This window comes from Opisthorchis viverrini (assembly GCF_000715545.1).
Source record: "Opisthorchis viverrini unplaced genomic scaffold opera_v5_153, whole genome shotgun sequence".
Lineage (NCBI taxonomy): Eukaryota > Metazoa > Platyhelminthes > Trematoda > Opisthorchiida > Opisthorchiidae > Opisthorchis > Opisthorchis viverrini.
In genome coordinates, this window is record NW_008751810.1 from 478,924 (window position 1) to 490,046 (window position 11,123).

The following is an 11,123-nucleotide window of genomic DNA, read 5'->3' on the forward strand; positions in this document are numbered from 1 at the left end:
TAACACTAATAATGGCATACTCGTCTACAACCACTAGTTTCCGATTGTCTGTGAATTATCAGACCTGAGTAGGTGGTCCATATGTACTTAATCAGTGTATAAAAGTTTAGTTTGTAAGACCAGTGGTAATAACCTCTTTCTATCCGACTTTTCCTAGAACTGTACGTCAAGAATGTACACTCTCCTCGGAAACACGGGGAGCGATGCAAGATCTGAGATAGCGTTTCCGCGTTTTGGTCCTTAGGTTTTATTCAATAAAAGCGTTGCAGCCTAACAAAATGTCTTCTGTGATATCTGCACCCATCTCAGCTAACCACCGACCGATCCATCTAAACAAGCTTTGTAGTCTCTGATATGTAATTTGGTTCCGAAATAGAAGAGAAGACGGTTTAGGCCATTTTTATGCTTCCATATTATTTTTACATTTTATGACAGCTGTTAGATAAAATAAATAACATACATCAAAAGCTTTAAACCGTGTAGTTTTCTGCGTGACTCTCAAGTACGTATTACAAATAAAAACGCCGGAATTTTATAGTTGATATTTCTTTAAGCCAATCACTGTTTTTCAACGTTTAGTCATTCTACCCATTTGACTACGAATTCTTTACCAATTCTGGGTGAATGTCGGTTTGAAGAATTGCCTAATTGTTCAACCTTCTCGCCACTTGCCTATTTTTAGTAAGCTTCACAATTTCCGGAGTGACATCTTGTTTACGTTTCTTCGTATTCTGGAGGCTAATTGAAGTAGATTAAGTGCGTTCTGAAATGACAAAATCATCTGTTGATAAGTTCGACTGACTGACGAGTTACCCAGACCCCGCCTAGTGTCTATATATTTTCATAAACACTTTTTATCATTACCAAATAATATGTAAGCAGCAGGCAATCGATAAGTTGTTACCGCATTGAGCAGTGTCAGAGATATGCGTGGGGAGTTTGTTCGGTTGAATGGATTTTATGAAAACTGAGAATTCAAACTTGTTCTAGCGTATCCCGTAGACGCCCATTACACGAAGGAAAGAGGTACATACTTCACATTAACTGAGACAGAAATATTCACCGTCATTTCACACACGCACCTGATAGGTGGTCCGGGTGTTTCACATCCCCGAGCTGGAAACACGCACGGGGTCAAAAAAGCAATATCCGCCAACGGATGCAAAGGTTTGGCTTGGCTCATGTATCAAAACAAGCAGTTTTCTGATGGGCAAACAGGTCTCAAGTACAGACCTCAAATGAGCTAAGCAACAAGATCACTCGCGAAACTCATCCCACTCACTTAGCACCGAACACGGAGCGAGACAAATGAGCTGAATGCCAGGAGAAACCAGTTCTTCAGTCTAGTATTTACGGACTTGGTTACTACCTTCAGTATGATCCATCTCGTTGGTCCAATATATTTTTATTTCGCAAGTAAAATCTGACAGTATTTCACTGAATTAAGGCATAAATTTGTGGCCTACACCGGCAATAAGAAAATATAATTTAGCATCAATTTTGTGAACTCTGTTCCTTCAAAAACTTCTTATGACTTTGTGGAAGTTCCTAATTCTATTCAAGGGCATTTAATGGCAAGTGCTACTTTAGCCTGGATAAATTTCTTCAGAGAAATGACTGCACTTTAGGAGAATACCAGGCTTGTCCTCATATTAGTATAAATTTTTTTAATTCCGGAGTTGCGAAATTTTCTATGAACATTTGAGTGCAGCGCATAGATTAATAGTTTGTTACGCTTTGATTGGACCAGGGAAGAGGTTGAGAGAAAATCTAAGCCAAAGTGATGGCCAGGCATTCTGTGATGCCTTCCTCAAGAGTTTTTTCATTCTTGCTATCCGAATCCAGCAAGTTACAATCACGTGGAACAACCAATGAGATTGAGCAGAGAATTCTCAGTATTTCGAATATAAGAAGCTTCAGCGAATATACACTCATTTGCAAACTAATTTGGTTCTTTCGAGAGACTCACCTGGAACCCAGCTGAATTTCTCGTTTATGATGTTCTCAGGCAACTGAATGTGCTGCACCAGGCCGCCTCGTGTTTCAGTCGCTACAATATTTGAAATATCGCAATACATATATATTTTTGTAATGTACTACTCATAAGGTTGCTGAAAATCCATCGACAGCCCACGACCGGTTTCGCCTTCCTTGGGGCTCAAGAAGGGCGAAAACGGTCGTGGGCTGTCGATGCATTTTCAGCAACCTTATGAGTAGTACATTACAAAGACAAGAAGTTTCGTATTAGTTTCAAGTACATTACAAAGACAAGAAGTTTCGTATTAGTTTCAATTTTTTAGACCAGAATCAGGAACTTTAAAACTTCAGACTTACGGGCAACCTGTAGCTTTAATCGTCGCTGGATGTTGCTTTATGAAAGCGAGTACTTTCAGCTGGACAGATGCACAAGCTCATCGTGGCATACTGTGCACACTTTATACGTTGATGTAATTAGACTTAAGGTGGATTCTGGGTGGCGCTTGATAGTTTGTTTCTAGCTAAAAACAGTCCGATCGATTTCACATCTTTATTCGGGGATATAAACACTGTTTCCCCTACTAAGTAGCACTCTATGAGAAAAGACGCAATGTATTATCATACGATCACTCACTTGGATGTTTATATTGGACTTGGAAAAATTCTCATCTAATCTGGTTCCGACCGACTACCTATTCATCTATTATCTGGAGAGATGGACAGTTTCAAAACCACTAAAACTGACAGGATACTACAGGGTTGACTTCAGGTATGGGATGTACTGCGTTAGATGGACCAGCCTGTCGGCATTTGCTCATACTGAACTTTGAATGAACGGCTGACTGGCGTACCAAGTTATGTCTCACAGCGCCCATCTGTTATCGTTTAAGTACTTTCATATGGTTTTCACTGTCAACTCAACTTTCAGGAGCTTTTATCCGGTTTCAGTTCACTACCGTCCAAACAGCTGACAGACATTTCCATGCCACACCCATGTTAAACGTGAATGAATGAGGTAGCCAGGGCATGTCTGTGAATAAAATCAGACAGTATTTAAGATACGTCCTCATCAGAAGCATCAATTAGGTTGGTGTTTTATAGATGACTGGGTTGCTTTTGGCATCAAAACCCCCATTTTTTATGACTATTTTTGTAGGTGCAAGCGTTTGTGGTGAAATTGAAAGGTTATGCAGGTGAAAACTGCGAGGATGAGGAGATTTTGGTGTTTTCAAGTTCTTCCAGATGGGCCGTGCTGTAAAGCTGAATTCAGTCGCGTAACGTTCCGTTAGTATGTGCTGAGTGACAGACAGAGACAGACAAAGGGCTCGTTTTTTATATTTTGACCCGTCAACAATTCACATCTCATTTCTGATATGGGTATGTGCAAATTCTTTGGTCGAGTTAAACCATTAGATATAAGAAATTTAACTCAGCGCTAAAAGATATGATCTCAATGATCTCAGCACAAGCACACTCCAACAAACGACTAAGAATGTCAACAAACCAGAAGAAATGAATTTTGGGGTTATCAGAAAATTCGAATTTCACCCTTGATTATGGCACTCCTGGAACATGATAAATCTTCCATGGATGTCTCATTACATCTTCTATGTAGTAGAATGTATTGTTATGGTTGAGCGCAAATCCGGACTGGTCTTTGACCGCGAAGTGTGATTTGAGTAGGCAAAACGACTGGACAGTTGGTTAGCCCAAATTTGGATTTCTCATTAAGTTCTCACGGATGATATTGTCAGTCTGTCTTCGAGCTTCTATTCATGATGATCCACTGATTTTTACCTTCACCTATCTTCCCCATTAGGCTTCTGGTTATTTGTCCGCTTCCATCTAGCGAGCTGACCAATGTGTTGTGATCTGCTTCGATCCTCGGTCTTTTATGTACTACAGATTGTTGAACTTGATATTCGTTTGAGACCTTTATCTTTAGCTACAAACCTCGCAAGCTGAACCAATAGCAGTCGCCTGTATCCAGTTTTATCGTTTTGTCACTCACAGGAAAGAAAAGATGAAGCCAATAGTCAGTCTCGTGGTTTCGTGGTAACGTCTTTAGTTGTAAAATGCTTTTAGGTATCAGGACAAGGTGACGTAAACTCGTTTAAAATCATAAGACAGACAATTTTGCCCGTTTTGCTTAGCAAGATAAAATATTCCCAATAGACTATTCATGTGTTTTATCTCTTTTTTTCTAACGACGGACAGTTTGCAATATTATTCATGTTTCTCCCACCTTGTGTGGCCATCAGTGTGATTATGGAACGGCTAGACATATCTGGTCACAATTCGGAGCGCGGTCTGACATTGCCATGCATGCTTTTGGTTGCACAAAAAACTCCGAATTCTGCAGCCTACCCAGTTACATGCGTCATTTGGATATTAATGGCAGTCCGCTAATAAATAGAATTCCACAATTTCACTATCAATATTTGTATGATTTTCTTTTGGTATGTTTAATTTAGTATTGTCGATAGTGAAGAAACGCGGCTCCCAGAAGAACTTGAGATGATATCCTGACGAGCACCAGTTATACTTGATTTGCTGAATCGTTTAAGTTTTTCACGGATTTTAGTTTCTGAATCAAGTTAATTCTTTAACACCGCGGAAATAATAGAGAGCTATAGGAGTATACTTTCGTAAAATTGTTCAATTCAGTCACTAAAATGTGCCACACAAAGATTTGTTAGAACTGTGGATGTGAATCCTCTTTTTGAGTCATATTACTCGTTCATATTACTCGTGGAGGTGTCCCTCACTGAGACCCCACAAAACGCGCCAAAACTCTCACTTCAGATAGCCTGATGTGAGTCAAGCGCATATTTGCCATTGAGGAGAATATTTATTGCTCATCTAGCACAGGTAAAAAGAAGTGATGACAATCCACCACCAGGTGCCACCTCATGAAAACCAAATTCAAGACCAAAAGAAAATACTTCCACAACCAAGAGCAGCGATATAAAGTAGCAAATCGGATGTATGCAACAGGTTTCGTGTTGGGCAAGGTATAAGGAAAATTTGCGCAAGAATAACCACCAGAAGTCATCGGCCCAATTCCTTGATCTAGATAAATGATGAACAGTAAGGTCGCAAATTCAATCTGGAAAACTTTGACGTCCGCATACAAGAAATACAGAGAAGAATTTCCGGATACTTGATATTTCTTAAAAGATTCGATAAAGTGACACATTGAACTAGATCTAATCTATACGTCAATGCGTGCGTAAACAAAATTGGGCGTTTCCTGTTGCGTCACAAGGCAACTATGCACGACTACAGTGAAGCCTTTTAACCGGCCTGGTGTACAAGCACGCAAACAGCCTGTTTCCGATTTAACAACAAAAACGCAGCGAAAATGTTTTCTTAACACATTTTGCAGATGAAACAAACAAGTTTCGTTCTGTGGAACTTTTTAGGAGGTAACCCTATTTAGTTAACGCATCCACTATTGAGTAGCTTAAATCATGTCTGGAAAAATATGGCCAGTGCGCCACCTTTCTGGTAAATCGAACTTTGATTCTTTAAATTGATCTCTTCAGCGTTGACAGCCAAAATTTACCCAGTAGATGTGCTTGAAGTTTGACGTCATTAGTACTGATTCGCAAGTATACGGTGCTCAATTTACCGTAAGGGCTATTACTACCAAGCTACGCGCGTAAGTCTAGTATCAACCAAAGAAGGATTCTTGGACACGATTTAATTCCATCACGTTAACCTCAGGATTAACAGACGTAGAAATGTTGTGTGTTGACAGGCTTTGTTCATGAGGTCATCGATGATTTTCTAAAAAGCGTCGACACTGGTGTCGTGTGCGAAACATTCTCTCAGCTGCTAACCTGGAAAATTAAAAAACAACATTTAAGACATCTTAAATAAACGTTTTTTTATTCAATTAGCTCCAAAAAATCAGAAAAGTACTGTCCATGGGTGAAGTGACCGAAGCGCCACTATCAACCTCTACATAAAACAAAATAAATATCATATGTGGAATGCGGCGGCATATAAAAATGCACACGCTTACTAAATTATGCAAATTTTTCTTACGTGAGTCTCACCTTTGTGTGAAATTACTTTGTTCAGTCTGGACAAAGGTTTTTTCAGTGTATACGGGAACCGCCGCCTATCTGTTTTTTTCGTGCGGACATTGTCAAACACAGAACCAATAAAGAGAGGAGAGTTTAAGGCTTTAGCAGCAAAAAAGCTGAAAAAGATGTTCGTTCAGCCGTAACACTTTCAGTGCCTAGCTGTCATTTCACCAGAAGGACGCATGAGGGCTGGAATACTACCAGATTGCCCAAACCTAGACAAGGGAAGTCGAGAGACAGAGATCGGGTTCGAAACATGGACCTTCCGGTCAGTAAATTCGCACTCTAACCTCATGGGCCATCTCACTTTGACACCAAGTTGCTACACACAAACATACTTCACAAATTGGCCGCCTTTTCGTTATTTAATTAATTTTGCAACCCTTAGAGTGCTTTTTTCTATATGTCGGCTGACTGAGTTTGTGATGGAGTACAATCTACTCAACCTACATACCACTAGAAGCTAAAGATTGCCAATTTAAAAGGGGAATGTAACGAAACCAACTACTAATAAGGTTGATCAAGTTCCAACCGTCGAATTAAGAGGTGTCCTGGGATGGGTCGGAGGAATCAAAATTAAAAGTCCCGGCCGGTCAAATGATTAAGGCTGACCATCCAGATGACCAATTATACTGGGAGGTGGTCCCCTTGTCAGCAAAACATTTATAAGCAAAGGTAAAGCAGTGTGCAATACCTCGACACTGAGTCACATCTGAAGTACAATGTTCGGCTAACTTACTACGTAGTCGTGACGTCACCTCGGTTGGTGACGGAAGGTTCGCAACCAATTGTCTAACTAAGGAGACAGAACAACACCAGTATACACGTTCTGAATAATTGGCTTTCCTGATAACATTTCTCAATATGCTGAAGCATCTCAAACGCATACTGAGGCTCCAGCTCGACTCATACAGACAGAGTGAAATACTTTCTTCTTTAGTGTAATTAACATGAGATGACAGCTCTAAATTCGGAAACAACCCACTACCAGTTTTGTCGTTTCAGTGGCCAATCGGATGAACGTATTTCATGGAAGACCGGAGAGTCTACTGATGACTTTAACAGCAGTTCTGTGGAAGGTTTAATTTTGATCTCACGTGTCAGGTGTGTTTAGAAAACAAAAGAAATTTTATGGAATATTCAGGCAGCTCAGAGGTAATAACCATGGAACTCTAGGTGGCTTGTGTACCACATATAATTCGATCACCGAAAATATAAGGGCCACGATCGAGTTCCAAAATCTAGTAATTTTGTCATGTATGTGAGCAAAGGTCAAGTGAAAGAAAAAGCTTAGGGATAGGTCGAAGTACGTGTATTTCTAACCATCAGCTACTTGCCGACAAATATGCGAAGTACCTTAGCATTCTTATTGAAACGTGATCTATCTAAATGCAAAAGTAGGTGAAAATGGTGGAAAGCACTTTGATAGACACACAAAACCTGTTTCTGCGCAAATCCTTATCAAAAGGTTGTGATCAATGTTATTAGGATTCTAACGTTTTGAGATCCGGATCAAGTAATGGTTGGGTTTTTGGAGTCATTTTCGAAAACTTTCTGCACCCAAATTTCTTCTGGGCATTTATTCAACTGAAGTGAATATGACCAGAAACTGATTACTGACTGAGCAATTGAATAGCAATTACCAAGCTCAGCGAACTGACCAACAACCACCTGATCAATGAATGCGCTCCATCACATGATCAAAAACAAATTAAAATATCGCTCTGAGTACCGAAAATCCGAATACTTCAGGTTAATTGGTAGCCAATCAGTTCAGTGCATTTAGTCGTCTGAAAAGATTCTATTCTTGAATCGGGGGGCTTCTTTGATGAAGACGAAAGTTTGACGTTTATTCGTCAATTTTCGTTCATCGGTTGGTGTGAATGAATGGTTAAATTACAAAGGAAGTTGGGCGTGATCTGCAAATAAAATACGCCAAAGCAGTTGAACTACCGTTTCCCTCCTAATAAAAGTGATCAAGGCCAAAAAACGCCTTTTTATTTGCGGCATTTTGAATGTCTACTCAAAGTGGCTTAATAATAGCCAGGAGCAGAAAAGAAAGCCTTGTGAAAAATTGCAAAGTTAGAAACTTCTACATCATAATTGCTAGCCGAAATCCAGTGGGCTATTCTAGAGGTAAAGCAGCAAAATGTTTCGTTGTAACTCCAGGTTGGTTTGGGAATCAATATGTGAAACAGAGAAAAGCCACTGTATAACTTACAAAAAATATATCTTGTTATTTGACAGTATACTATGCTGCGCTACGTCATACTATGTTGTGCCATATTGTGTCAAACCATACTGTACTATGTACTATCATACTCTAGTATACTATATCCCGGTATATCACAGTATGCCGATAGCCAAACGAACATAACAGTACACACCATTCGACAAGCCTTACTTGACCGTACGTAATCCAATAACGGGTCAACTTTCATTTGACGTTCAAATCATATCCCCTGCTGACAACTTCCAATCCCCATGGCGTTTGAAGACACACTTTGATTAGGCTAACAGGTGCGATCAGTGAAAAGTACGAGAAACGGAGTGGGCAGTTTTGATAGACCTGTTTGTCTTAAGTGACTAAAATTCCCGCTTTATCTACCGCAGGCTACACAAGTGCAGTGTTTACCGCAGAATAAGGCGAAATATGTATTTCACTACTGGCAAAAAGTCTATAGGACTAAGGTAAAAGATCGCCTCCTGGAATGTTGTTTTTATGAAAAGATTCACAGTAGTTCCAACGCTGCTTGGATTAGCCAGACTTGGCTTATTCGGCAGATGTCAGTGTAACACAAAAACTGATGTTTGATGAGCAGACTAGCCCGATCAATGACAAACGCGCCTCGAATTCGTCGCCTGTATTGTCTGCCATGTAGTTGATCTACGTAGGGAATGAAGCGCAAGAAATTCCGTTTAGGTTAGTCCCACAAAATAAATACAAATAATGATAAAAGTACACATTAGATGATAAACTGAACTGTTTATTTATTCACCACGAACTTTACTGTTCCAGTGCTGTCTTGCTGTTGAGCAAGCGTTTGGCATACTTCTTTGGACATCGAATCCACTTTCCAATTAGAACGCCATATATGAGAAGGGGATGGTGCGATGTCCGAAATGCCGTTTTAACTAAAATTGTACGCGGGGAGTGCATTCAGAACTTTCACTTTCAGGTACATCACTGAGTTTTCTGTCTGAATTCACTGGTAGAATATCCGAATATCTCGTTGGTGAAAGTAAACACAGATTAATCCGCCGCAGCTCCCACATCTGGCTGAAGGGTGCTATGAGATTTGAACGATCCCGCCTTCCTCGTAAAAGGAGATGTGCACTAGCCCAAGTAGCGTGGAATCGATTTTCTGTCATTCAAGACAGAATTACACCCAGCTCAGATTTGCCGCGAAAAGTTTTGAACCACTCTGTAATCAACACTTTTAGCATTCAAATTCAATGTATGGTTTTACAATAGGACGGGGCAGCCATACAATCCGTACACAGCATAAGATATTCATCATTTGTGCCATTTACTTGGTAGAGTGGACTGCTGAAACACCAGATGTGAACCTGACCGAAGTTGAACCAAATACCACAGTGCAGGCGACTGAGAGAAATAGTGACGGCGACAAAAATTCAAGAGTTAGGTTTCACAACAACCAGCTGAGTACGTCGGCTAGGGTATTCTCTGATAGGGTAGCCACGTAAGTACAGGGTTAAAAGCGATCAGGCTGTTGTCATTCACATGCGTTTAAAAGGAATTGGTCAGACTTTTAGAACCCTCATTCGGGAGCATGGGTTGATCATTGAAGAATACACACACCGACTGGTAAGCCTCCGGCTAGTTGATTGCTGCATACCTAAAAGGGGAGTTGTCATACGTCCCATTGTTGGCATCAAAATTTATATAACATAAGCTACCAGTGTGAGCAAATAGTAGATTCCTCAGTGAACCAGCAAGCAGATGAATGAATCTAGGGGATGGAATTGACTACAATTCCACTAGTGGTTCCAATGAGTAGGGTTCAACAAGAAATTGAACCCGCACACAGCATTCAAAAGTGCAACAAGGGTTTAGCACATGCATGCAAGTTACCACCCGTACGGATTTAGACTCGATAAATATTTCAAGAAGCTGAAGGTAAAACGCTCACCAACGATAAACGATAAGGCCTCCCGCTGAAGAATTCTGTGTGGAATAAAATCCTGGCTCCTGTTTTCAGCAAACACATCGCCGACCTATCTGGGGCCAGAAAGCCGCAGCAAACAAGCTAAACTTTAACACCTTCAATGTGGATCTGCAACCAAAGATAGCCGAGGGTAGGCTCAGCGAGCAAAAAAAAGCAAATGAGGGCCACCATTATAAGCTGTGAAAATCTCGTACGTGCCGTACAGTGGTTCTAGCTGACACAGTTTTTGTTCTTTGACGATTTGAACAGGTGTGATAAACGCGTATTGGAGGCGTTGGCTAATGTGATTGATGCGTAAGTTCAGCGGTGTCCGTGGAGTTTTCATTGAGGAAATCGGGGTGAGCTATGCAACAGCTTGGCTTCACGGGAGACACTGAGGTCTGATAATGTCTCAAACCATTGACGTGTCCCCTCTCGGGGTACTCATCTATGTAGACTGTATTGACCAGATCCGCTGAGTTTGCTGGTAATGCATTCCATACTTCGTTGCTGAGTCACTGTTTGACCTCCTCTAGCTCGCTCCCATCCTTGTACAAAACACTTTTCGAGAAATTCGGTTAACTGGCACATCTAACATCTGAGCAAGCCAGCGCAACTCATGGAGTCTGGCCAGTTGATAGACCGTAGAAGACTAAGCTCGTCCAAAAGCCATTCGAAATACTTCAGTATTTCTGATCCACTGTTCGCAGCAGAATCAGATAATGCTCTGAAAACATCAATGGTCAGACAGTGAAAGTCTTTTGACGTCCTCAACGCGCAGCCGCTAAGCTTGACCCGTATAATAATATGGGGCACCCGGGAGCATTGTAAAGTCGGTCCGTGATGTCGCGCCTGCACCTCAGGTGATGCTGGTTCATAAACC

The 11,123-nt window shown here is 40.8% G+C and overlaps 1 protein-coding gene across 1 annotated transcript; it reads right to left on the reverse strand.

Annotated features, from left to right (window-relative positions):
• Nucleotides 1-2,100: 2,100 nt before the first annotated feature.
• T265_06980 (hypothetical protein) lies at nucleotides 2,101-10,831 on the reverse strand (the record flags this gene model as incomplete). Its single annotated transcript, XM_009172397.1, has 6 exons — nucleotides 2,101-2,206; nucleotides 2,335-2,393; nucleotides 6,031-6,170; nucleotides 6,243-6,393; nucleotides 7,428-7,456; nucleotides 10,708-10,831. 6 exons carry the CDS (start codon nucleotides 10,829-10,831, stop codon nucleotides 2,101-2,103), a joined length of 609 nt encoding a protein of 202 aa, XP_009170661.1.
• Between the last annotated feature and the right edge of the window lie 292 nt (nucleotides 10,832-11,123).